The sequence below is a fragment of the Anguilla anguilla genome, chromosome 4 (genome assembly GCF_013347855.1).
Source record: "Anguilla anguilla isolate fAngAng1 chromosome 4, fAngAng1.pri, whole genome shotgun sequence".
NCBI classification, from domain to species: Eukaryota; Metazoa; Chordata; class Actinopteri; order Anguilliformes; family Anguillidae; genus Anguilla; species Anguilla anguilla.
In genome coordinates, this window is record NC_049204.1 from 47,935,714 (window position 1) to 47,963,326 (window position 27,613).

Sequence of the window (27,613 nt, forward strand, 5' to 3'; positions counted from 1 at the left end):
GTGCTTAAAATAATTTGCTCTCTAATTCATATTTCAGGGCAATCAACACAGAACTTTCTCCCACCTTTCTCCCTCCTTGAAATGCAAATTGCCCATGTTGAAAGGATCTTAATTGCAAGGATACTGCCCCAGGTAGTGGGAGACTGCCTCCCCACCTCAGCAGAAATTCAGCTAATATGAACTGAAACATCACATAGCTTATGGTATCATGCTGTTCTTAGCAATGTGATGTTGTATTCAAGCCAAATAGATTCAGCATCAGCTGTCATTTACAGATGGACCTTAAAACAAATTGTATCACATTGCCAGTCACATAAAACTTGAAAACACCTAAATTGTTGTTCCACAAAGGAAATCATTGAACGGTAATGTTTTCCCACTCCCCACTGTTTGCAGGAAATGTGACTAAGGTTTATACATTTTATGGCATTGCTGCACAAATCTAATCAAGAGTGGGGTAGTTTACATGTAGTTAATATATAGTTAAGTAGTTAATGTGTGTGTGTATGTGTGTGTATGTGAGAGAGAGAGAGTGAGAGAGAGAGAGAGAGAGAGAGAGAGATCTAAGAAGAGGCATGTCTGTAAATTACAAGTATGATCCAAACTACTCTGCTGCATACAGCTAACATTTATGGCCACCAGGGGGAGACTGAAAAAGATACAGACGTAAAACAGTGACCTCTACTTTTAAAAATGAGTTTCATATTTTATTTCTGCGCTCTACTGATAGAAAATGAAAGCTACAAACATTAATATGTTAAATTATGCGCTCTGAATTCCTTCCTCATATGACCTAAGAGTTATATTCACGAATATAGACTACAGTGAATGTGACACCACTGTGATTATCACTTTGCTAACTGTCCTTTGTCTAATGAGGTCAGATCTAGAGATGCATTTTCCTAAAAATTCTTTGTAGAGGGTGTGTCCCATAGCTGAAAGTTTGACATCCAAGCTGCCAATCTGGGCCAGCAATTTTTTGCACTTAATATCCCTCTGCTGGACACATCTGCCCCGACTGTGCCCTGAGAGCACAGTCTGCGGTGTCTTCCTGAGACCTGGCAGAAAAAAAAGTTTAAGTACTTAAATTTTCTCACATTACACAAGTATCATGGATGACAAAAACATCACAGTGAATATATTTTCAAAAAAGCATTTTATTTTGATTGAGTCCCTGGTAGTGTATGTTTCATCATAGATCAGAGCCTCAGGACCCCAACAGAGAAACAAAAATTAATTGCTGGGCCTTAGGAGGACATGGGCCAGGCCAAGCCCTGCCCTAGCCAGGCTCTGATCCAGGCTAGCCTGTGGCTGCTCCACCAGCTGCTGCAGTGCCAGCATGAAGTGGCTGCTCAAATCTCTCCAGCAGCTGGAGAATGGGAGCACAGGTCAGAGGAAAATACACAAACATGACTGGAGCTGCAAGTCTGCAGAGGGGTGGAAGACAGCTGGATATGCAAAGGAAAACAGCAAGACAGGAAGAAAAACAAGATGCTGGTAGAACAGAGAGGGGATGCTGGTAGAATATATACTGTGTATAGTTAAATGCAAAGGTACTGGGACAGTGACACAAGTTTTTTTGTTTTAGCTCTGTGGTCCAGCACATTGGATTTGAAATAAAACAATGAATATTTAATATTGAGCAATGAATGTTTTGCCACGATCCTCCAAGGCCACATCAACTAAACTTCTGGCTGGCTCTGACATCACTCATTCTTCTTTACATGCACTTTCCAGATGTTTCCTCTTCATGCTGCACGTCCTTCTTGAGCCATGATTTCAAAACGGTTCCCTGAATGAACTTCCTGACCCACCAGCATGGCAAACCATTCGGGTTGGACTGTGGGAATGCAGCAAGGATTTAAGTGGGCACCCTCCAGTTGACTGGCTCACAATATCAAGTAAGCTTTGCAGGGGTTCTGGCATACCAGCTTCAGCTCTCATCACCACAGCCCTTGTTTCGCAAAAACTCACCCTTTCCACAGAATTTCACTTAGACCCAGCCACTGCCTTCTCCCACTCCTATCAACTGGTTAACTCTTTCTTCACTCACCTCTCGATCAGTAAAAGCTCTATAGCAACACCCCTTCTTCATCCTGCTTGCAGACTTACAGGTAGGATTTGCTATAGAATTGCCCTTGGAGACATACCCTTGACACAGTTCCAGAACTGAGAAAACAGAAACAGTGAAGACATCTTGCACCCACTCTAATAATGCTCAAAAACTACTCTTAAGTACTTTTCAAGCAAATGTGTTCTATTTTAAGGCTACTCCATACACTAATAATGATGACATTCTGATGCCATTAATGATGACATACTAGGTCCACAGTCCGTTCTACCAGTCTCTGAACTGGCTTGTGACCATAAAGCGGAATCATACTATCTCCAGATACTTTAACTAATATAATTTTTACAATTGAGAACATCACGCATAGAAAAAGAGACCACATAATTACACAATGATCACTTGCTAGTCCAAGCTGAGTTAAACTATTCTACAATTTTTGAAGAAGAAAACATTCTTTGAGTTTTCTTCCTTCCATTTTTTAAAGGGTGGCTCAAATGCTTTGCTTGGACAAATTCAAAGTCAGTTTATTTCGCATTGGACAACAGGGAACGCTAACTCAGGAATATTGTATTTGTGATTCTTCAGTTACCACCCCATTCATTATTTGGCAGGATATGGTGGAAAGCCAGCCTGCCATCATCCCAGTAAATACAGAGAGTGGAGGGAGGGGTAAAGCTCACTGGTTTATCATCCATTTTGCATAGGCAGATCAATACCCCCTTCCCCCAAAAAGTGGCCCACGGTGCTGCAATAAGCAGGCCAGAGTTAAGCTGTGTTTCTGGTGATAAAGAATTTCATTCAAGGAGAGCAAAAACACAATGACAACATAAGCGTTCCAGAAATGGGAACATGGGAGTGAGGTCTTATGCAAAACCTTTGCTGATGTTAATAAGTAGCCAGTGTAACCACACTGAATTAAGCCTGGATGCTATGCCAGGGGTACTGGATCTTTCACTTGGTGGTTAAACAGGTTCAAATCCATGGGAGCATAACGTCTCAAGAAAGGACGTTGAATTAATAGTGCCATTGTTTGCTCATCCGAGTAGGCCTACGCAAACCGGTCCTGTAAGATCAGTGACCATATTTATAGGGACTAGTGTCACATAAAAGGTGAATCGTCACCTCCTATGCCATCAAAATTTGTCCTTAACTTTAACCGTACATGTTGGTCATATATTTTGCTAGGTAAATAACTAACATTAAAATTTTAATGATGGACTTTTTCTAGTATTATTAACACATTACTTTTCAGGAATTTCAATGTTAATCACGTAGGAATCCCAATTATAATACGTATCCTATAAAATAAGTGCGAAAAGTCATTAGTATAAAAATGCAACATCCGTGGTAAACGAGTAATTAAATAGTACAAACTACCGCAATAACGATTGTTAGTTTACCTTAGTTACCTACCACGGCCACGGAGCTATTAATTAGTAGTGGATAAACAACGAAGCTATTGCATGCTGGTCTGCAAAAAAGGAGCAGGGGCGCGACGTCACTGGTGTGTAACATGAAACTGTTGGGGGATGGTGAGCTTCTGAGCTGCATTTCTGTGCTCTGCTCACATTAGGGTAGACAGATTGACACCGGTGCTGTCGGATGAGTAACCGTGGATGGGTTTAGGGACCTATCCTTTGGTTTTATTTATTTATTTTTATTTTTATTATCTGTGTACACGTCATCTTGCACCGCACAGGTCGATATTCCTACGCACGCTCCAAACGCGAGGAGGAATGCGCAATGTAGCGGAATTTTGGGAGTGAAGAAAAGACCCTCTCCACAAGACTTCTCGGGAGAGATGCGGAGACACAGGTTCCACGAGACAAAGAACTGACAGCGAGCTAGAAGAATAAACGAAGTCATAAATGCGTATACACTCGCGCTTCGTATGGGTGAAGCCAGTTTGCTGGATGCGACTTCAGAAGAGTGTAGTTAGTAAACGTTCCGCAAAGAGGATTCTGTGTTGGTGAAATGCTAGCTAGCTAGCTGGTTTGCTAGTTGGCGCTTAGCCTTGAGAGACAAAAACACAGTGTGTAGCTAGCTAGTGTGGTTGCATGCTAATCTTGCAAGCGAAGTAGTCGGCTACAAAGAGTAGCAACCTAGCTGGCTAATTGAACTGAGTCTAAACATGGGTCTGATATTCGCCAAACTCTGGGGGTTCTTTTGTAACCAAGGTGAGTTAGCTTTCAATACTTGTTTTGTCTGTGTATTGGCTTTGAGACGAATACGACCTCAATATCGGGATAATGTCAGCTAGCCAACGTACTCAAGTTAGCTAGCCAACATGCAGTTCTATATATTGCAAGTTATAGGCTACATGACATGTTAGCTATGTGTTAATGGTTGCTTGGTGTACGCAACGGCGGTAATCTTTTTCGAAAACTATACAGACAGCAAACGTAAGCCAAAACAAAACGTGACTTATTATTATGCGTGACTAGTGTTGGCTAACTTGCGTGGAACTCCTCAATTGCTCGATAGCTAGGCAACGTTAACTAACGCAAAATACTCACTGGCAAAGCACAGTCAATAACAACTAAAGCAGGTAATGGTTAGGCCACTGGTGTTTAAGGTAGCTAACAGTTGCAGAAGGTTATGTAGCTGATGTAACTAGATAGCTAGCAAGATCACTAAATTGCCGAAACGACAGTGAAGCATTCTGCAATGTATGAACATGTTAACGTTAACACTTGAATTTAGTTTCAGAACATACGGCAGTAATGCTAGATAGTTAGCGTTTCCAACTTGTTGATCATCTCACTGTGAACAATATGTAAGTAACCTTATCTAGCTAGACTAAATTAAATAACGTATCTAACGTCGGCAGCCAGGTTTGTTATTTCAGGTGATGTCAATGCAGCCGAGCCATTCAATGTTAAAATTCCAGCCTCTGAAATTGGCTTTATGCCCTTTCTGTTCCCCTCTCAGGTAGATTTTTGCTTAGCTGACTAACAGTAGAGCTCATCTAGTGGATTTGTTTTTCACGTTTAGCTCTCCTGCTCTAGCTGACATCAAACAAAACGAATCGCGTCTAAAAGAACTTCCTCGAGCTCTCAAATGGAGCGTGATGCAGCTGCACATCTTGACAGCGTGACCAGTGTGTAGTTCCACGAACTGTCGGACATGTGTGCCGCGCCAATAGTTATCATATGCCATCTCAAAACCAGACCCGCCACGCTTTTAACGCATAGTTACTCATTTTTAGATTTGCATAAAAAACCCTATATGGTTTGCACTGCTTACTGACCTATGATATTTGTCAGTGACGAACATTGGGGGGCACAATAGATGGAGCAAAATAGACCAACAGTGTGCCTTTTTCAACTGAATTGGTGGTGGCCTCTCATAGCAGGCTGGAAAAGACCCCCATTCTCTGGTGCTTTTGTTCAGTTTGCAGGGCAGACGGGGGCCGCTTCCCTCAAAGGATATGGCAGACGGCCCAAAGGTTGGGTCTAATTGGTAACAAAGGAGTGTGAGAAGGACCTTTCCTTCCTCATTGTTTCCTCATTACAGTACACAGTTCAGAAAGAGCATCACGGCCCCCCAGGGACTGTCACGCCACCAGCTGAGCAACAGCAAGCTGCATTGTTACTTAGATGCTGCAATTGAATTAAACCCCCTTCTCTCTTATACACCCATTTAATGAACAAGGAAGTTCACGTGAGTGAAAGTGATAGAAAGAATGGAGGGGGTGATATACTGAGGGCTTACACATTTGGGGTAAGCTCAGTACCCATTCAGATAAATTTTATTTTGATACAAATTTTACTTCTACAAGCTCCTGCATTCTGAACACAGATCAATTCAATTCTTCTTGATGTGAAATAGTTTAGCATTGAGAATTGTGGTTATATTTTGCAACATTGCATACTGTTTCTGAGATTCATAAATGCCCTCTCTTCTAAAACAATAAATAGTTGCACAAAAAAATCTTTAAGATTTCATTGAATATGGAGTTTTGGAAGCCATAAACTTGCTGACCTTTTATGTCAGTGACTGTGGTGCCAGCAACTTCTATTTTAAAGATGAAAAAAATTACAACAGCGCATAATAGTATGTCGCCTATAGCCAGAAAAGTTGTCATCTAAGAGAAGAAAGTGTCTTGGGTATAAACTGTGTTTATTTTGGACGCAGATTAACATTTCTTTCCCTCACTCTTAAGAGGGATAAAGAAACAGCCAGAAAAATTATTTATTTATTAATTGTGTCCTTTAAATCATGTATGTAGCACATTGTAGACATATCATGCCTGTCTGCATTGGTGATTACTTAGCTTTTCTAGAAGAGGTTTAATCTGGGCAAGCCGTAACTTGTTTTAACTATGCACAGTGTGCCTATGGAGATCACATCAGTCATTTCCTGCGTGCTTCACATGTGCCTTGTGATCTCCGATGTACTGGGTTCCCCTGGAATTCTGGGATAGCTGATTGACCTAATTCCTCTGTAGGTAAGAGGTGGGGAAAGAAGGTACCTGCTGCTTGCTTTACTAGTGTAGTGGACTGCTAATCCATAGCTCTCTCCTAATGCCGTGGGTTACAGGGTCAAACCACTCCATACCTCCAGCTGTGAACACTGCTACAGTACAGTTGAGTTAATGGTGTCCTGGAGGCATCTCTGTTACTGTTGGCCCCAGGATTTGTTCCTATGTGATGTTAAATTTTTCCATCTTCTCTCAGTCTGTACGTTAGAGGTACACCTTCTTGTTGGGTGCATTCTGAGTGCTGTTTCTAGCTCTTTTCTTGGAATTTAGTATTTGAAACAGTGTTTTAATTTGGTAATGGTGTCAATGAAAGGAAACTGTAAACACGTTTTTGAAAAGCCCATACCCTTCATTTTGTACTACAATTCAGCCACATGGGACTGAAGGAAGGTTTGGTATTTTCCTCTTGTCACACACACACACACACACACACACACATTTTATATGTGTGGCCAACTGTTCAATATAGCCATAGTTTCCAGTTTTCTGTTACTTGTTGGAGCTCATATGTATTTGTGAATAACATGGGAGGGGTTCTGATAACATGCTTGAAAATGGCCCCACAAAATGTTGGGTTGTGTCTGATGTGCCAGATAAGAGTTTTATCAAAACTTAAGACTTATTGGTGAAAGCGGATTTGACAGCCAGATAGCATTCGCTGGAAACAAGATATTTTGATTAGAAATGCTGGTGCTGTTTAGCCTTTTGGCAGAAGGAAGCCAGCAAATCATGAATGGAAGGAAGCAACCAGAATGATGTCATCTGTGATGCAGACACAGAAGGCGGAGCTTCGTTTGCAGTCCACTGTTTTCATTGGTTTGACTTTTCAGATGTTTATGATCTTCGTTATTTGGGTTGATCCATCATTGACTGCAGTTTGTGATGATATGCCATGGTGTTTCTTTTTCCACATCTGTGGAAAGAATGCTATCTGAAGGAAAGGTTTCGACTCAGATATGCAGTCGAAATCTAGCTAACAAGTGGGATTTTCCGGAATGCATAATGAGAAGTGTTTTTCAGCACAACACTCCTGTGCTGGACTTGATGAGGCATTTTGTTCCAACACATCCATTTTTCACAAGTAATTCTTTGTGGGGTTATAATTCCTAAAATGTAAATTGGACTTCAGTTCACTTTTGTAAAATGGTAATAATGTGGGGAAAAATGACTTGCATCACTGTTGGAATGTGGACATAACCATTGTTTGATATTTGCCCCAAATGTCCCCAGTAGCTGAGGAATGTAGCAGTGTACAGAGAGGAAGACTGGGGGGAGTGTTTTTCTAGTTTCACTCAATCAAGGCTAAGCACTGTGTTACACCTTTAGCTGGAGTTTCTCTTTCATGTATTACAGAGCACAAGGTGATCATTGTTGGACTGGACAATGCTGGAAAGACCACAATACTTTATCAGTTGTGAGTATGCAAAACTTATTTTTTTTTCTTGGGTGTCCCATTGCAATTTGTCTACATTAATTTCGTGACTATTTAAAACATAATTTTCTGTGGGGTAAATGGTTTTACAACGATAAAATTTCAACCAGTTAATTTTCACATTGAAGTACATCTGCTGTCCTTAGCCGAAGAGAATATTAGCTAACTAAACTACTGTTGTCAGTAAAAGGCCTCTGTGGCTTAATGATTTTATTCCATTGATTTGGTTGCATCTGCTGATCGCCATATGGCCATGCCACCGCGACATAGCTTTTTCTCCACATTTCATTGTGGGAACTTTTCCACAGCGCAGCAAATGTTGTGGGGACGTGCTGCGTTTTAGGTGGGAGTGTAAATTACGTGAGGGTTTTTCAGTCTGGGCTGTCTGTTTCTGTTTGCCTGTGGCAGAGCCCTACACCGCACAGCGCTGTGTGTTCAGACAAAATGAAGGGGTCAGAAAGGAAAGGTTATTTTCAGAACGTTGCTTTTGGCAGTGTCAGTCTCCCCTGCAGTGTGGCAGTATTGCGAAAAATGGTATAAAACAATTTAGCTTGCCAGACATGCGAGAGATTATCTGTAGTGTGCAGTAGGCAAGATGCCTATGGGGTAAGTGGTGTAGTGAAGATCAGTGGTGAACGGCCTCATCCGACAAGAGTCTTCTAATCAGTCTTATTTGATTGATTTGTTGAATCAGGCTTGTTGAATCTTGAATAAGACTGGGCAACCCGCTCAGGATGCACTTTGACCTTTGTTTTTTTGCTTTGACATGGCATTCAAAAGATTATTCATTTATTTAGAGAAATTGACTGGCGATCTGCATCTACCACACTGTGAGAAAATGTGCTTCGCATTCTGGAAATGTCAGCAGACACATAATAATACAGATACTCCTCTCCAGGGGCTGTGGAACTGTTTCCTTTGCCAAGCCAGCCCATGTGAAAATAATTCCACGATAATGGGGAAAAAAGATTTCACATAAAATTTAATGCGCCAAAGAATACAATGGCCAGTGCCGTTCAGTTTTCTTTTCCATCATGAGAAAATGAAGGATTTGGGGTTGTGACCCGCACAGCTCCCAGACGCCATTTTCAGCACCCAGCGCTGACTGCAGATTGAGGCAAGAAGTTGTTTTGCAAATGTTTTGAATCCCCCGTCTGTTTGTTTGACAGTTTGATGAACGAGGTTGTCCACACGTCGCCTACGATAGGAAGCAACGTGGAGGAGATTGTGGTGAAGAACACGCACTTCCTCATGTGGGACATCGGGGGCCAGGAGTCTCTCCGGTCCTCCTGGAACACGTATTACTCCAACACAGAGGTACCGCCAACCAGCTCTCAGGAACCGCCACGCACCCAGCTTTACTGCCACAGCGGGAATACCTCATAATCGCCACGTTTATGTCACTGTGAACTTAAAGACCTAGTTCATTCTTCAGTATTTAAAAGGCTTTTGTCTTCAGGAGCATTATGAAATGTAATTGCTTCTGGTTGGCAGTTCCTTATAAATATAGAGGTAAATAAACCGTCGAGAGAAAGATTTTGGAAGAACAGTGTTTGTTAAAGTTTATTTAGTCTTTGGATATGTAATGTATTTATTGCAAATGTTAAAAGAGGATATCATTTCCTCTGTCCAAGTATATGATGGGGGTTGGAAATTAGAACAAATTTTGATTGGCAATAACATTCTGCTCTGTTTTCAGTTAAAACGTAGATTTCCTTACCCTAGAATCACAGATGTAAATAGGCTTGTTTATTTCCAATTCATGTCAGCAAAAGTTGAACTCCGTGTTTAATTATCTGTAGGAAAAGTGACACAGAGCTGCTTAAACAGACCACGCTGTGGTTAGATTTAATGTGGGCCTCAGCGCTAATGGTTTTATTGCAGTCCTGTAGGATTGCGCAGCGTGACCTCGTATAGAAGACTTTCCTTCTGCCGTTTTCTCAAAAGCGGCTGTGGCCTTTTCTTCCTTTCTCTTTTAAACAACCCAGTGAAGAGGAAGGCTACACGTACAATAAATGTCCCTTCAGTGGCAGGCTGTCCTCCCCCAGCATGTGGCGGAGCTTTTGGGGGGGGGGGGGGGGGTGGTTGGGGGGAGGGACAGTTACTGCCGCAAGTTAGCGGCGGTTGGCTGTAATTCTATGGTTGGTGGAATCCCTAATGGAGGCTGTCAGACGGCAGAACAAAAGTTTTGCTGGGCAGCAGTTTGCCCAGAGCGGAGCAGCAGCTGGCGGCCGCGTCAGAGCGCCAGGGGTCAAAGGTCAGGGGCAGACAAAAGGGAGCGGGATGAAAAGCGGGGTCAGCGGGACCTTGGGTGGTACGCGGCGGGGTGAGGAGAGGAGAGGGGAGCAGAGGGGGAGAGAGAGAGAGAGAGAGAGAGGGGAGAGGAGGGAGAGGCGAGAGAGGGGGGAGAGGCGAGGGGGAGAGAGAGAGAGGGGAGAGGAGGAGCTGCACTCAATAGAGCTCTGTTCCAAAGCCCAGGCTGCCTGCTTCCGACCGCATCCCGCCCCCTCGCCTTCCACTTCTGGACACCCGCCCTGCGCCCGCTCCCCACGTTCACTTCACCTAACGCGCCGTCTCCTCTCCCCAGTTCATCATCTTGGTGGTGGACAGCACGGACAGGGAGAGACTGGTCATCTCCAAGGAGGAGCTGTACAGGATGCTGGCCCACGAGGTGAGTGCGCTCACGTTCCCTCATCTGGCAGCAGTGCGAGAGGCCTTCCCCGCCGGTCTCTGAGCCGCAGGACCCGCCTCTCACTGCCCTCGGTTTAAACCCAGACGGTCTCTCACACGCCACAGGTTCAGGACCCACCGGTTCAGGCTCTGCATTAATTCCGGAGTGTTTTCGCCTGTGGAGTCGGGCAGTGCGGTTCATTTATTGATATCCCTCTAGGGTTTTCAGCACACTTGTCCCTGGTTACGGTTGTACACTTTGTTGTACGTCGCTCTGCATAAGAGCGTCTGCCAAATGCCTGTAATGTAATGTAATGAGGATCGTGGCGGTATACGCAGCGCTGGTCTGCGCCCCGGCCCCTGCTGTGGGACTCTGACGTCCTGCTTTCTCGTCTCCCAGGATCTGCGGAAGGCAGCTGTGTTGATATTTGCGAACAAGCAGGATATGAAAGACTGCATGTCCGCTGCTGAAATCTCCAAATACCTCACCCTGAGCTCCATAAAGGACCACCCCTGGCACATCCAGTCCTGCTGCGCCCTGACAGGGGAGGGGTGAGTGCGCTCCCACGGGACGGGACGGGGAGCGGGGAGGGGCGGGGCACTCTTCAGACTCCCTCACGGGCCTTGGGATTTTGTCTGCTCCTGACGAAAGCAGACTTAATCAAAATGCAATCAAGCGTCTGCTCAGAACAGTCCTCTGCTGGTGGGGTCAGAAAATCCACTAGCAATGTGGCTTCCTAGTCAGTAACTAAATGATTCTGTCTGTCTGTGAGAAATAAACTGCATAAGACCAGTGCTGTTTTTGGTGTGCCATGTCAGATACAGGAGGGGTTTGATCAGTCTCTGTCTTGTGTCTGTCAGACTGTGCCAAGGCTTGGAGTGGATGACATCACGCGCCGGACTGAGATAACCCCTCCCCCCCAGGCCGTTTCTCAGCTGTGGCAGTGGTGCCCGCAGTCACCTCACAGGCTGTGCCAACCGCACCGCACCAGTACTCTCACACACTCCCACACATCCTCCACGGCTCCTCTGGCACTCTCATCGGTCACACCCTCTCCGGGACTGGGCGGAGTCTGAAACGGGCTTCCCTGTCTGAACACTGCTCCGGTGCTCAGGGCCTGTTATCTTACATATCATCGTCAGCTGCTGCGGAGGAGTCTGCGGCAGTGTTCAGTGCGCGCGTGTTCAGCAGAGCGCCGCGGCCATCGCGTTGCCATGGAACCACTTGCACATGGACACACATGTCAGCACAGGGGCCCGCACCAAATCAAACGATGCGATCCCACGTGCTGATTTTACGGTTCTAATTCGGTTTTCCGGAGATGTTACAGAAAGTGTTATAATGGAAAATACTTGCTTTTGAGGGGGTGTTACTATGACAGGTCAGTTTAGATTAATTTGGTTTAGGCCTGTGTACATGACATTGGAACAAAGCAGGTATTATTTTGATTTGTTTTATTTATTTTACTTTATTTAATATTACAACTTATCCGTTGCAGGTATTTAAGGACGCCATCTCATAAGCTAGTAAAACACACACAAAGGCCATTTATGTCCCAGTGAGGGGTCACTAACCCCTCAGTCCTCTGAGTCCTATCAGCCAAGCGCCATGTCAGCACACCAGTATGTTCTTTAGTGAGGGAGGGGTTTGTGGTCAGCTATGCTGTGTTTGTGTGCATGCGCGTGTGCTCCATAGCATTTTGAAATATGTGTAGGGAATAACAGCTGGCCGTAAGCATGGCAACATGTGGAGGTGAGACCGCGCTCATGGTTGAACGTGTGGAATATGCACCCTTTGAGCACTCTTGATGTTTAGCACAGATGGACTCTATTGGCCGAATTGTGATGCCGATTGTTTACCCCACAGTTAATGAGGGCAGCTTCTCAGCGGTTCACTTTCTCCTCCTCTTCAGCTGTGTGCTTTTAACAGCGTCAGTGCTTTTGTGAGGGCCAGCTTTTCCCTAACATTTCAGCCTGTAGTGAACTGTGCAAATCGTCAAGAATGCTCAGACAAGTGCTTGCTGCCTCTCTTGGGTGTTTATTTAAACCTGACAGTATTGCCACAACATATATGGAGACCTATTATGATTATGTTCCCAATATATTGTCCATTTGTTAAGTGCTCCAGAGGCTAGGAAACCCATAATGGCCTGATTTGTGTAGTATTATGTGCATTTTAAAGGGCAGCAAGCATTACATCATTTGCCCTTTCAACTCTTTACAGCTACAGTGTTGTGCACAGTGTAAAACATGAAAGCTGAATATTTTTCCAGTTAATTTTTTTTAAATAGTTATGTTCAGATCTTTATAGTCAATTATTTGCAGCTTTAAAAGCTTATGAGTACTGTACCATGTACAAAGATAACTGACAGGGATATGGTGCTTTTCTGACTTTGGTTATTTAACTCTGAGGTGGTGAACATTCAAGGTTCTGACAGTTTGTATCGCTCACTTTGCCGCAGAATGTTCCGGAAACATCTGAAGTCTGTGGAACCAGCCACCATCATGTGAAGCGTTTGTGTCAAATTTTAGAATGATTCAGAATTATGTGTTATGAATTAGTTTCTTTGAACAATACAGACTTCGGATCCATGTCACTTTTTATTTTCTTGATCCATGTCAGTATTTTATATCATTGATTTTGTTTTTCCTGGCCTATCTGCCTGCGTGTTCCCTAGGCAGTTATCATGGTACACCTCTTGTTCATGAGGATGGGAGTATCAGTATGCGTTCAGAGGATAGATCTATGTCTCACAGAGCCCTTCAATATTAATGATGTCCTGAGGATAGACCTCAAGCACGAAGGAAACCAGCCCACACTTCTCAGTTCCGGTTGTCAGTTGTCATCATGAGATGAATTTCCATACACAGCATTTGTTGGAATACCTCTACTGTGTGCTCCATTTAAGAACAGAATCCATGGTGTTCACTTAATATTTTAGGGCTTTATAACAATCGGTTTACAACACTATGAACTTTTGATAAAGTCGGACACTTTTAAAGCTGGATGATGATGTTTATGATTATATATGGGATTAGCATTTCTTTTTTATTAAAATCTTTGAAATGTCAACCTGTTGTTCTTTTTTTTGTTTTTTGTGATTCATCTCTAATGCCCCCCCCCCCCCCCCCCCCCACACCCTTAATGCATACATACAAGAATACGAAAAAGATCTTATGAATGAAATTGCTGCAGTGTGCTTGATACCTCATAAAATGTGTTTTATGGTGAACAAAAATATATTTATAAAACACTAAAATCTGATTTGTTTAGATAAGGGACATTCTTGGATTATACTGTGGAATATTTGGCACTAAATAGATAAAATAAAATGGAGGACGGAAAAAAATCAAGCCAAATTCACACACCTAAGCATGATTTTATTCCTTTCCCCTGACCTATTAAGTAAAACCCCCCAACTGATTTAAGTAATGAAGTCCCCTGCTTTTAGCTAAATAAGCCATTTTTTGCTAAATAAGCCGTCGTGCTCAAGTTATAAATTATTTTTTTCCTCTCAAAATATGACGTCTTTCCAAATATGGATCAATTATTCTGTCACTGCAGAAAGTCTTGACTGATAAGCTACTCAGAACATGCAAGAGTCTGTAAAGAAGCTATGACTGCACTTTTTCTTGCCATGAGAGTGTTTAGGTAAAGCACAGATCGAAATGGCCACAGTTATTATGAACACAGATGATGTACAGAGTGGAGGCCCCTTGATGGTGGTGTCTGTGAATTACATCAACGTGCTTCTTGGAAATTTTGAAATTGCATTGCATTTCATGCACTGTGAGTGGAACTTACTGTCCTGAACAGGAAACCAGCAGCTGTCCTGTGACAAACGGCCTGATGTGATCTTGGCAAGGTACCTGCTGAGCCAGGTGGAGGACCACAGTAGCAGGTTGGTCCTTGGGTTCAGCACATCCAAGGAAAAGTCCCGCGGTTTCACTTTGTTGTAGCGCATGTTTGTCCAGCCCTGCCCTGTCTCCTGTGCAGCCACTGTGCTGGTGAAAGAAGGCTTTATAGTCAGAGGTCAGACGTGGTCATGGCCATTATTTACTCTGTGGGCTGAGCTGGGGGCCTTTGAGGTGTGCTGTGTTTGTACATAGGTGGCACTTGGGCCTGCCCTTTGACACCAAGAGAAGTGAGGATACCTAGCATAATTTCTGACAAGGATCAATTACATCAATATGGATTTCCAGGTAAAACCTGTAAAAGTAAACATAGCAGTTTTCCTAGGGTTATTCTTATGTGGGATATATATAAAAAAAGTCATACTCTTTCAGAAAGATTGAAGTTCTCTATGGGATGCCTCTCACCAAAGCACATCTTGATGGTTATTTCTGCAGGACACCCAGTGCTGTATACGTATACAGATATGCCCCACCAAGCCGTAACTTGAAGCATGGCATACCCACTATCTCAATCTCACTATTGGCAGCCATACATGGTGTTAATTTGTTGAAATTACCAGGTATAACATTTTGAGACGCTGACTGTGGGTAATGTTCAAATGACGTCAAAGCAACAGCAGGACGTTGTTCGACCAAATTGCATACAGCTATGGTATTTCAGTAGCTGGTATCAGCAGTGTCCAGGTAAAATTGTGGAAGCATGGGCATGCCATTTTCAATTGGATATACAAGAATTCCATTCACAATTGTTTTTTTCTTCATATAACTCACATTGTTGTCATTAGAGCTGGTCCAGTCAAAAAATTGTGCTTTGATTGGAGACTAGGAAATTAACTTTTTCCCACGGCGCGTAGGATGGGCTATGCATGGCAATTTGTGCTACTCACTCACTCACTCGGGGATGACCTTTGAGGGACGTTTGCGCAGGTGGTGCCAGTTAAATGTGTCTGCGGAAGTAAGTTGCGCCGTGGGTCTGGACGGTTCCGTGCTTGTTTGGTTACTGCTTGTGTTTCGGTGTTGTTCAATCGTCGTGACCGTGACTGCCGACAGCAGACGGTCGAATTTCCTGTATGACAAAATACTTTTTTTTACGCATGTAATACAAAAAGCATTTGTAAAATATATAATACATTTACGAATGTGGCATACGCACACTAAGTACATGTTTATATTAAAAAACTTCAATTCCCAAGAATAATAGCTACGTTCTCAATCTAATTTGCGCACGTAGCCAATCACGACAGCAACAGCCGTGACGTCAAACAGGCAGACGCTCTTGTGATCAACGTGATCAAAGCGTGCCTTTGAATGAGGTAGCTAACGTGGAAGTGAGGTGGACGTGTAAACATTGCAGATAATCTTGTCACAATTTGTTTTAATGTGAAATGTATTCTTAATTATCGTGGGCGCGAGTATGTTATTCGGTAGTTGGGTAGGTTATCTGGCTAATTCACATAATGCACAAGCATGCGAGCATGGGGTGTTGCAGCTGATGGCTTAAGTTAGCAACTACTAAATACCAACGGTACTTATGCATTCTTACTAGCTTTAGCGATCGACTCCCACATATATGGTTCTAATAAGTTAAATCTAACCCGACCGTTGACTGAATGCGGATATTAGCAGGTTTTGGTTAAAAGGCATCTGTCTGTATACAGAACATAGACTGTAGAAAATACAAAACTGCAGGAGTTGACTGCGCTGTCAAATTGACAACACCGCATGCATACAGTCTGATGTCACTTTGACACTGAGGGGACTGCAGTCTTTTTGGTGGTGTGTATGTAATATACACAAGAATGTTTCAGCTTGTTATGGTGAATCTCTCTTGTGTATTCTTTTGCTCTTATTGAAAAACGGTCAACCTAGCGTGTTGCAAAGTATCTGGCTATGCGTCACTGGAAATTACAATTTAGAGTTGGTTCACCGCTGCGTGATTTAACAAACAAATAATAAGTTATCTGCTTTTCTTTTTTCTCCTCAAAGTTTGTATTGGGGCACCGACAGTATGCTCAAGAAGTCGTTTGTTTTCCCCAAACCTGCTTTAAGGCCAGAAGTACAAGCACATCTGAGGAACATCTTTACAAACAAAGAGGTGAGCATTTTTTGTGCTTTTATGCTTTGTGTTGGCAAACGGTAAAGCAGATTTGAGAATACTGTTATTGCTTTGTGGTCAATCTGTGGAATTTTGTAACTCCTCTCTGTGAGCCCATAGCTTTGGTGAATGAGCATATACAAATGCCACGATTCCAAGGAAGCGCCATACCTGTATGGAACCGCTGGTTGTGAAGTGCAACCATTGTAGGTGTAAGAGGCAGATTAGGGATGCAGTGCTTAAATGCGCCAGTGAGGTTGATAGTACCGTCTTAGACCTGGTCTGTCAACCTAAATCACGGTGAATTAGCGATATACTCTCACCTCTCCCCTCACATCGAGCTTCATGCTGCCCATTCAGTCTGCAGCACAGCAAGCTTTTATCTTCTGAAAAACTGCACTGTACCCCCATGTCCAGCTGGTGGCAGCAGTGGGCCATGAGGAGGCTGAGTCTCGGTTTGATGAGCTGCTCTGCCACCTGTCCCACCCCCCCTCCTTCACCTGTGTGCGGGTCAGCACCCATATGGAAACTGCGGACGCCATCAGGGAGCGGCTGCGGGCGGAGCTCAGGCAGGTGAGGGGGAACTACACTCTCTGACCCCAGACAGGTGAGGGGGGAACTCCACTCTCTGACCCCAGACAGGTGAGGGGGAACTCCACTCTCTGACCCAATCAAACAGAAGCCCCTCAGGTCGGGGCCATGTTAACCACCTGATACAGAGAGAGAGAGACAGCAGCAGGTGTGGTGCCTGGTAAATGTAGTTTGCAGGTGTTACTGTACTCTACAAGAAAGAATGTATCATCAGATCTACTTGCATAACTCATATATGCATTTTTTTCACACCTGGTTTTTATTTTTTATTTGACCTTTATTTAATCAGGAAGTCTCTTGAGATATTATATCCCATTTTACAAGATAGACCTGGCCAAGACAGCAACAACAATAAGTAAATGTTATAATGAATAAAACAGAGTAAAAATAAAACCATAACAAAGTGTAACAGTACAAAAATTAGGACATAAAATACAATCAGATTACAATACATCAGAAAGGGAAAGGCCGCCTTGTCTATTAAAAGCAATTACATTCTTCCCTAAGAGTTTCTTGGATGATATGTTTAAAATCCCGAGGCCAATGTCTCCAGCTTAATGCTTTCCTCTAGCTCAGAGGTGGGCAATGAGGGCCGTATCTGTTTCTGGTTTCAGTGCCAGCTTCTGGTCTTAATTACTTAATTAGCCCTAACAGTTACACCATCTGACATTTTAGCTGCATTCCTTGATGAGCGCACAAATGACAGCTGAAGACTGTTTTTGTGTTCCTGTATGAAATTAAGTGTTTTACTGTGATCTAATCTACTGTGATCTAATCTACAAGTAAACCGGTGTTGGTGAATACAGCCTATTAACCCATTTAGCCAGAGTAATTGGTGGAAACAAAAACTGCATACACACTGGCCTTCCAGGAATTGCCTACCCCTGCTGTAGATTATTCCAGGCCCAAATTGCATAGTGAAAAAAGGCAGCTTTGCCAAAATCTGCGGTGACTCTAGGCAGCTGATAGAGCACTAGTACAGTTGTCAATACTCTACCTGTGATTTAGATCCATTTAGTCTGGAGTCGGCTGCCATAAGCACAGATATACACTGTTACATCAGAGAGCAGTTTTTATCTGTGTGTGTGTGTGTGTGCTCGTGCATGTGTGCGCGTGTGTGTGTGTGAGAGTGAGTGTGAGAGAGACAGAGACAAAGAGACTGCAGATGGGCTGTTACCATAGGGACATTCACATACTTTGTCACCCACATGTTCCAGATGTTGTTGTTGGGTTAAGCTATTAGAAGGGTTTTGTGGAAGGCCAAGAGAGAGTTGCACTAACACTGGGTGTTTGTTCCCACAGATGAGCTGCTACAATGGTGGGGACATTCCCATACTTTCTCACTCACAAGTTCCAGATGTTTTGCTCCTTCCTGTCATTGGGCCCAGGTATGCGTAGAATGTTAGCTGAAGAGGTCTGTGGACAGAGAAACATAACCACTCGCCCTAAAGTTTGCTCAGAATGCCCAGGGTTAACCACGGCCCTGTTCTGAAATAGCTTTGCAGCACTACAGCAGAAACTAAGTGGTCAGTCGTCTTTTCTCTTTTTGAACAGTTCATGGGGTGCATAGTGTAGCCTGCTTGCTAAAGATAGTTCAGACTGACTTCACAGCAGAGCTGTGCTCTTCTGACTTGCGTACCAGCAACTCGTAAAGGATGACAACGCAGAAAATAATTCTTAAACAAGGAGTGGAATTTAATTGGATGTAGCCCACACCATCCTCCCCAAAGTGAGAGCAACCGTGAAAATGAACACTTTTTCCTGTCAAGGAACTGTTCTAGTTTGTGGACGTGCCCTGCGGTCTGGTCAGTGGCTGCAGTCTGCCCATTGTGCTACACATAAAATGACTTCCTCCAACTCATGTCTGTGTGAGCCTGACCTATAGACTACTTTGTGATAAGAAGTGGCGGCTGACATCACGTGCTTCGGAGGGGAGTGCATGCTTGTCTACGCTCTCCCAAATTGGCACTGGAGGTAGCAGCCATGAGCACTGCTGATGGATATGATCGGACATTCCAAATTGGGGAGATAAAGGGGGGAAACGCTGTAGAAACTACTTCTCGGTATCGCCGCTGCTTGATCACAGTGCTTCAGTGGCAGCGCTGATTTAGGGAGCGATTCCCCTACAGTGTATTGTGCCTCTGTGTCCTGTGTTGTCAGGCCCGCCCTGCCGGAGAGCCCTGAGGTCATCGTGGGCGCTCAGTGTGGGAACGCAGTCCTGCGCGGGGCCCACGTCTTCGCTCCCGGGATCCTGTCGGCCCCCAAGCGTACGCGGGACTCTCTCTTCCTCAGCCAGCCCACCTCCGCTCTCATGTCTGGGGGGCTCTGTTGTTTCCTATGTGATTGCCACTCCCAGCAGTCCCACTCGTGGGGGATAGGGGATGAGGGATAAGGGGGGGGGAGGGGGGGTGACTGTGGTCATATTTTCAAACTTTGTTCCTCTGGTAGTCTACAAAGATGATATTTATGTCATTTCCTTCTAAAACCAGATGAGGGGTCCTGTGATTTTTCCCTATGGGACACTGGCATCAACAAAGGTGTTCTTCAAAGTGTAGTTAATGCATTGCAAAAGCTTTGATGTTACTCACTGTTATTTGATTATTTATCAGATGCCCAAAGCAACTGGGCTCTTAAAAAGCTTTCAAGCTTTTTTTTTAAAAGCTTTAACAGTTTAAAAACAGCCAATGTACTGGCAGCAGTGAGTCACAGTCTGGGTGTTCAGCACAGCTGGCTCTGGGATGTGACCGGGTCGTGACTTTCTGATTGCAGACATGAAGGCTGGTGACAGGGTGTCCGTCTTCTCCGACGTTGAGGGGAGGTGCACGCGAGGAGCCAAGGACTTCCAGGGGAAGAAGGTGTTTGTGGGAAACGGGGTCGCCGAAATGGGTCGCGCCGACATCTTCTGCTCCGATGAACCCGTCAGGTGAGTGGCACGGAGGCCTCCGTCATTTGCCAAAACAAACCGCCATGACACAGAAAGGCCTGAGCTGCAGCAGAAAGAGAGCGGATGGGGGATTTAATGGAAAGGCAGCACTGTCTGCTGTGTGTAGCTGTGTCTAAGTTAGCATTGTCCCTGTCCTACTGTACAGGGGCGTAGGCATCCGGATGGTGGATCCGGTCTATCTCAGCCCCTCCTTTGACGATCTTCTCCCCAGCCTGGTGTTCCTGCAGGTAGGTAGCCTGCCTTGCAGCCTTGGGCTGAGTTTGCTAGTTTTTTTTTTTAACTTGGTAGGTGCGCGCCTGGTTTGGCTGTGATTGACACGCTTGTCTCCGCCTCTCTGCTGTTTTCGGCCCCCAGAACCTGCCGTCGGTGGTGGTGAGCCACGTCCTGGGGCCGCGCCCGGGGGAGAGGGTCCTGGACATGTGCGCGGCGCCCGGGGGGAAGACCACGCACATCGGCGCTCTGATGAAGGGCGAGGTGAGAGCAGGCAGGGCGCGGGGAATCGGGGCTCTTCGGGGGTCACTCTGCAGGTCCGTCAGCAATCTGGAGACAGCCCAAGTTATCAGTACTGCAGGATGTGGCTGTGTTACTTCAGCCAAGACATTAAGGCCTGGATTCAATCAACTTAGGCTCTTGACTTTGACCCTCAATTAAATGCAGGTGTTTGTTATTCTCTTCCCAAACAGAGTTTAAGTTCAGAAATCACTGGAAACAACTTGCCAAGTTATCTATGAAGGAAAAAAAACAACACTAGCTTTTTATAAAAGGCAAAATGCTGGACGGAAGTTGATTGAATCCAGGCCTGAATCAGGTTGTAGAGTGTCCTGCTGGAGGAAAATAGCGGCAGACAGCTTAATCAGCTGGGTTGATTAGCTCTACTTTGGTGCTGGACGTGTGACCAACAGCACTGAGGAGAGTAATCACTTCACAAGGTCCCTTCATCCAGTTTCACAGCTGGATAATATGTGGCACTTCAGGAAGGACCTGAGGCCTTCCTTCAGACAGACCTACTGAGAGGCTTCTGACTGTGTGGTGCGCACATAGATTCTGGGGCATTGGTGGGGTGCTGGCACATTGCGATCCTGGACTAGGGGGGCTTTCCCATTTTACCCCCTCATGTGCAGGCCTGACTGCTTGTATGCTGAGGTGGGGCACAGACAGGTGAGGGGGAACTCCACTCTCTGACCCCAGACAAGTGAGGGGGAACTCTACTCTCTGACCCCAGACAGGTGAGGGGGGAACTCCACTGTCTGACCCCAGACAGGTGAGGGGGAACTCTACTCTCTGACCCCAGACAGGTGAGGGGGAACTCCACTCTCTGACCATAGACAGGTGAGGGGGAACTCCAGTCTCTGACTGATTCAAACAGAAGCCTCTCAGGTCGGGGCCATGTTAACCACCTGATACAGAGAGGAGACAGCAGCAGGTGTGGTGCCTGATAAATGTAGTTTGCAGGTGTTACTGTACTCTGCCAGAAAGAATGTGTTCACTCATCAGATCTACTTGCTTAACTCATATATGCATTGTTTTCACACCTAGTTTTTGTTTTATTTTTTTATTTGACCTTTATTTAATTAGTAAGTCTCTTGAGATATTATATCCCATTTTACAAGACCTGGCCAAGACAGCAACAACAATAACTAAATGTTAAAATGAATAAAACAGAGTAAAAATGGTTTTGTCCAATCAGAGGTAACTATTGCAGCAGCTCTTCCCAGAAGCACTGGTGCCCAAAGGCTGTCGTTGGTTGTCTAAGAGACGAGCCTGATTGGCTCAAACTGTGCCGTTACTCTGTTTATCACCCGTGGGCGGGTCATGCTCTTCCACTGCACTGTCTCTTGAGCAGAAGCAGGTGACCTGACGGTTACTCGATAGGCACAACTAACAATTCCAAATTCAGGGAAAAAAAGTTAGAAAAACATGTTTAGTGAACACTCTCGACTGTGAGAAAGTCACAGTAACCAGCTGTTGAGTTTTTAAGCGTTTACATTTCGTTCAGCTGTCATGATTTGTTTTGTTCAGGGCAACTCCTGGAAGCTTGAAACCATGCAGGTTGCCCATGCCAATTTAAACCACCTTTAGTCTTAACACTGGAAAACTTTGGAGGGATGCCAAATTTGCAAGGGAATCAAATTGCAGTCATTATTAAAAGTGGATTAGTGCTGTACAGGATTTAAAGTCTAGCAGCACCGGTAGTATTGGACATTCAGTTTGAAAGCAGAACACATCAGTCATGAGTATATAGCCTCTATGATCACCTCAGGTCATTGTTCCTAATTAACTGTGATGAAGAATAGAAGCCTCAGCAGTTGTTAGATCAAGTTTTTGCAGTGAACACTAGGTGGCAGTAATGTGCCATGGTTTTGAGACTACAAACTGCTCACCGCTGTTAAGAGTTGCATTAGTACAAATTCAGTTTGAAAGCAAACCCAGTCAGTTGCTGAATGCATAGTCTATATGATCATCTCAGGTTACTGTGTCCAATAAGTCTAATGAAAAACAGACTTCAGGTTACTTAAGATTTGTGTTTACTCAGTAGACAGTAGGTGGCAGTGTTGTGCCATGGTTTTTAGACCCACACACTGAATTTCTTTCTCCATAACAAGGGGCTGGAGTGGCAGGATCTGAGGTCTATTTTCATTACCAGCCCAACACCTGAGCAGCTATAGCTAATTTGTGAGCTGTTTAGCATTGCTGGTGCTTGTAGGCATTTCTTTGATTCCATATATGGCAGTGTACAGCACAACAGCTTATAGGAGTTCTGTAGATTTCCTTTAATTTGGATTAACGAGCTGTCAAAGGATTCTGCATGTAAATACAGAAATTAAAGAGATCTTCATGGCAAATGTAATCTAAAATGACATGTTTGTTTCAGTATAACCCTTGCCCTTTCTCTCTGTGCTCCCTTGGCTGTAGGGAGAAGTAGTTGCTCTGGACAAGATCAGTGCCAAGGTAGAGCGTATCCGCCAGAACGCTCAGATCTTACAGCTGGACTGCATCAAGGCCTACTGTTTCAACAGCACCCAGGCTGTGCGTACTGAGCATGCCCAGTTGTCAGACGGTGAGTCTCTCTCTCTATGTCCCCCGCGAGTTGCGTTTGGAAAGACAGTACGAATAAATGACACCGTGTGTTTGGGCGTACGTGTGCAGCAGTCACAGAAGGTCCCCCCTTTCCTGAGGAGAGCTTTGACAGGGTGCTGCTGGACGCCCCGTGCAGCGGTTTGGGACAGCGTCCCAACATGGGCTGCTCCTGGAGCCTGCGGGAGATACGGTCCTACCAGCCACTACAGCGCAAGCTCTTCCACACGGTGCGTCATGCGCCCCGCCACCCCCCCCCCCCCCCCCCCCCCCCTTACGATGCTCCTGCTGCTCTGTGGAAATGTGAGCGCGTGGCTTAGGGGTCACAACACACCACCTGGAGATCTCCCCTGCTATCTGGAGTCATGAACTGAATGATTTCCCTCAATGAGGATTATTTTTCCCCTGCTCCATCCCCATTTTTTTCCTCATTTACTTGGTGCTTTGAAAACACTGGCCAGCAGAGGGCAGCACGAGCACTGTACTTTAAGCTTCTCTCTGCTACTTGGCTCGCTTGATGAAATGCTTAAATGTATCCAGCAGATGGATTACTGTGGAGCGATCTGGCTCCAACACTGAGAACATAATTTCATACAGACATCACAAAGAGCTCCTGAAGGAACTGCCTCACAGCTTCTGGAAGGGTGTTTAAAAACTAGGAGCTATATAATAGGGGAACTGTTTGTTCAGATGGATTCTATTTATTCTATTCTATTTTTTCTCTCTGGCTTTAATGCATTTGCCTGTCCTGTAGCCTTGATGTCTCCCACGATTTTCAGAGAGCACAGAATACTGTATGAGTCCATGGGCCATGATGCACCTGGTTACTGTATAGGTACAGACATCTGTGAAAGTTGTGTGTGTGACCGTGTTGGGAGCGGGCTGGAAAATGTGTGTAGCTATGGCAGTGCAGATTAGACTGTGTGTGCGTATGTGTGTATATGTATAGCTGCGCGCGAATGCGTGCGTGTGTATACTGTGTGTCTGATTGCGTGTGTGCACGACCTGCGCGCATGTGTCTGTGTGTGAAGGTGTGTCTCCATGTGCATGCAGGTATGTGTATGTGTCTGATTGTGTGTGTGTGTTTATGCGCGTGTGTGTAAAACAGTGTGTTTGTTCCTCAGGCAGTGCGGTTGCTGAAGAGAGGGGGTGTGCTGGTGTACAGCACCTGCACCGTGACTCTGGCAGAGAATGAGGAACAGGTGGCCTGGGCATTGGACACATTCCCCTGCCTCACACTGCAGCCACAGGTAAGGAGACTTACGCACATACACACTCACACGCACACATATGTATACATACATACACACACTTATACACACACTCACACACACACAGAGTACACACACACACACATGCACGCACACACACACACACACACACACACACACACACACTCACACGCAAACATATGTATACATACACACACTTATACACACACACACACATGCAAGGCACACACATGTATACATACATACACACACACACTAACGCACACACAGAGTACACACACATACACACACACACTCACATGCACACACATGTATACATACATACACACACACACTCACGCACACACAGAGTACACACACACACACTCACACGCACACACATGTATACATACATATACACACTCACACACACGCGCACACACCGAGTTTGGGTTCTGAGTACTCTAATGCAAAAAATACCTGGCCTTGTCAGGACTGAAGGGCGTTTTGTAGAGATGACACTGCGCAGGCACATTTGAAACTTTCCCCTAAACAAAGCTTCGGTGGCACAGCGTGTGGCATTGATACAAACGAGGCTGCGAACCTCTGCAGCGCTGCCAGAGGAGAGTGCCTGTCGGTCTACTGTGGCACGGGTTACAGTGCGGTGAGACGCATCACATGGACCGATGAGACCATTTTCGTCACCTTCGTATCATTTTATACGACCTCTCCTTATTAACATTTTTACGAAGCGGCAATATAAAGTGTTACATTTTAATAATGAGAACTCAGCAGGGCCTGGGGGTATGCGGTATCTACAGAGAATCACCGGAGCTTCTCCGGATGGTTAAAAGGGTTTTTTTTTCCTGAATTCTGTTGTGCTCTTGGCGCGTGCTGACCGAGCAGCAGTGGTGTGTCTTTGGTAATTTCGCGGTAACTGGGGGGAGTGACGGATGTTTGCCGTGCGCGTGATGGATGTGGCCTTTCCGCACAGCTCAGCACGCTGGCCCTGTTTTCCAGCTCCTGAGCTTTGTCACTGAAAGAATGGAATCGATACAGCCAATCGCAATTGTGCGTTCGTAAACCCGACACCCGTTTGACAAGTGTCAGCGATGAGGCATTTGTGAAAAATGCAGAAAGTGCATATTTTAAAAAGTAAAAAATATATACAAGATCTTTTTTTTTCTTCTCAAAAATGCTTGCGTATGTACTTTCCGCTGTGAATGCTGGGATATTGAGTTTTAGCACTGTCCAGCCAGCAGGTTTTTTTTTGTCAGAGGAGAGTAAGACAGGGTTGTGTACTGAAAAACATAAACATTTTGACTGGGATTCTAAAACACTGATTTCCAGTACTCCCAAAAAAGCAGGAAGTGGCATCAGATATTCATGCACTCATGTCCAGGCAAATTTCATTAAGCCAGTCACAAAAGCACATTAAACGTGTCAGGTCAGTTTATTAGTGCCACGCGTCCTTCCTTACTGCTGTTTCCTTGCCTAAGCTAACGTCTCAGCGTGGCAGTGAAAGCCGCAGGTCCCTCAGGAAGAGAAGCTCTTTGCGAGGTGCCTGATGTACGAGACGCTGGGGGGGGAGAGACTGGGCGCTCGCCGCGGATTAAAGCGGGGGCCCTGGCGGGGAGGGGCGAACATCAGAAGAATTCGGTGTTTATGCTCTGGAAGTTCACGTGTGCCCGCAGTGGAGATGATTCACTCGCAGATAGGCTCCGGCCTGGGCCTGCATTCCTGCTGTATTTATAGAAGTGTTTATGTTCCTCCTGCCCGGACCCAACACAGACCCCCGCACACAGCCTCGCCTCTCCTCTCTTCGCCCCGCCGCGTCCTCCTCCCGCGCCGGGCCGCTCTGGGTCTCGTCCCAGAACACGGCAGGGATTAAACATCAGATCCTGCCACTCTGTCCGCGTGGGTTTTAAGCCCAACGTTTGCACACCAGGGCTGAAAACAGTGCATGGCGGGGACTGGCAGTTACTTTGTGCTTTTCTGAACTGTCACGATAATGGACTATTTAGTATCTTTTTACAAGGAAGATAAAATTGGTATATTTAGTGACATTTCTTAAAGGGATGTACTTTCGCGAGTTAAGTTTGTGTGGTGAATAACACAAAAAAGCACACTCTGTACTAAAGTATGAAAGTAAGTGGGTCTCGGCCTTTCCAAAGGGAGATGACATCATGATGGCTGAGAAAAGCGGGTGGCTGTGCTAAAGTATGAATGAAAGGGAGTAAAGCTCAGTAAAGCTGTTCTGTTCTGTGCAGGAGCCTCACATCGGAGGACAGGGAATGCTGGGAGCGGGGCTGTCACATGACCAGCTGAGGCTCCTCCAGAGGTTCAGTCCCGTGCGGGAGATGAGCGGGGCGCCCGGGGACCTGGACCCGAACCTGGGCTCTGAACCCGCCGCCCTCCCCCTGGAGCCGGCCCGCCTCCTCCAGCGGGCCAACGCCGACACCATCGGCTTCTTCATCGCCAAGTTCGCCAAGACCTGACTGTTTACAGCGCTCACCTCCGCAGTCACGGGCCTTCCTGCGCAACGCGCCTTATTTAGGGACGAGCGAGAGAGAGAGAGAGGGGCGAACGCAGTTCTTCTGCCGTTGCCATAACAACAGTGACGACACAGCTGCCATGGCGACGGCAGACTTGCTGGATCTTTGGACGCACGTGGGGAAGTAGCGTGCTGAAAGAGGTCACGAGAGGTATTAACAATTTACTGCTCGAATTGGCCCGCTCTCCCGCACTTGGAAAAAACAGCACCGTGCCTGTTTACCAAGGAAAAAGCAGCTCTTCGCTGCCTTGGAATTATTGATGACTTACATGCTTGTCTACACATGTATGCGTTCTGGACATACATTGTTTATGTCGTCCGGTGTTTTTATTCTAAATAAAACTTTTACACTTTCAACACGAAACGCTTGCATCATACACATTCATCTCTTTCCCCTCGAAGCAGACTTCTGATTTTGAAACTGGCTCTCTGTACCTGTTTCAAGTGCACAGGCGGTGAGTGAGTATTACTGTTGTCATCAAGCACTGAATCGCATCTTCCTGTTCCAGATTTGTCTCATCACTGACCATCTTAGAAGGAAAGTACTATGAGGGGGAAAAAACAAAACTTTA

The 27,613-nt window shown here is 45.3% G+C and overlaps 2 protein-coding genes and 1 long non-coding RNA gene across 6 annotated transcripts; 2 read left to right on the forward strand and 1 right to left on the reverse strand.

The window, feature by feature from the left end:
• Positions 1 to 719: 719 nt before the first annotated feature.
• LOC118226254 lies at positions 720 to 3,563 on the reverse strand. 2 transcript variants are annotated; one of them, XR_004765002.1, is made up of 3 exons: positions 3,472 to 3,563; positions 2,054 to 2,169; positions 720 to 1,058 (listed from the first exon to the last, which is right to left on the reverse strand). It is a non-coding gene; the product is annotated as an uncharacterized LOC118226254 (long non-coding RNA). The 2 variants fall into 2 exon arrangements; XR_004765003.1 differs by lacking the exon at positions 720 to 1,058 and adding an exon at positions 1,578 to 1,840.
• Positions 3,564 to 3,575: 12 nt separating this feature from the next.
• On the forward strand, positions 3,576 to 13,729 carry arl8 (ADP-ribosylation factor-like 8). The gene is made up of 6 exons (XM_035415721.1): positions 3,576 to 4,248; positions 7,908 to 7,968; positions 9,156 to 9,303; positions 10,574 to 10,657; positions 11,057 to 11,208; positions 11,518 to 13,729. Exons 1-6 carry the CDS (start codon positions 4,203 to 4,205, stop codon positions 11,564 to 11,566), a joined length of 540 nt encoding a protein of 179 aa, XP_035271612.1. The 5' UTR covers positions 3,576 to 4,202; the 3' UTR covers positions 11,567 to 13,729.
• A 2,070-nt stretch (positions 13,730 to 15,799) lies between these two features.
• nsun6 (NOP2/Sun RNA methyltransferase 6) lies at positions 15,800 to 27,405 on the forward strand. 3 transcript variants are annotated; one of them, XM_035413997.1, is made up of 12 exons: positions 15,800 to 16,096; positions 16,558 to 16,666; positions 17,084 to 17,239; positions 18,560 to 18,645; positions 19,418 to 19,524; positions 20,027 to 20,180; positions 20,347 to 20,428; positions 20,556 to 20,675; positions 23,115 to 23,259; positions 23,349 to 23,506; positions 24,401 to 24,526; positions 26,758 to 27,405. In XM_035413997.1, the coding sequence occupies exons 2-12, from the start codon at positions 16,580 to 16,582 to the stop codon at positions 26,983 to 26,985; spliced, it is 1,449 nt and encodes a 482-aa protein (XP_035269888.1). In that variant the 5' UTR covers positions 15,800 to 16,096; positions 16,558 to 16,579; the 3' UTR covers positions 26,986 to 27,405. The 3 variants fall into 3 exon arrangements, with proteins under 3 accessions (XP_035269888.1, XP_035269889.1, XP_035269886.1); XM_035413998.1 differs by having other exon boundaries at positions 15,800 to 16,003; XM_035413995.1 differs by having other exon boundaries at positions 15,842 to 15,884.
• Positions 27,406 to 27,613: the final 208 nt, after the last annotated feature.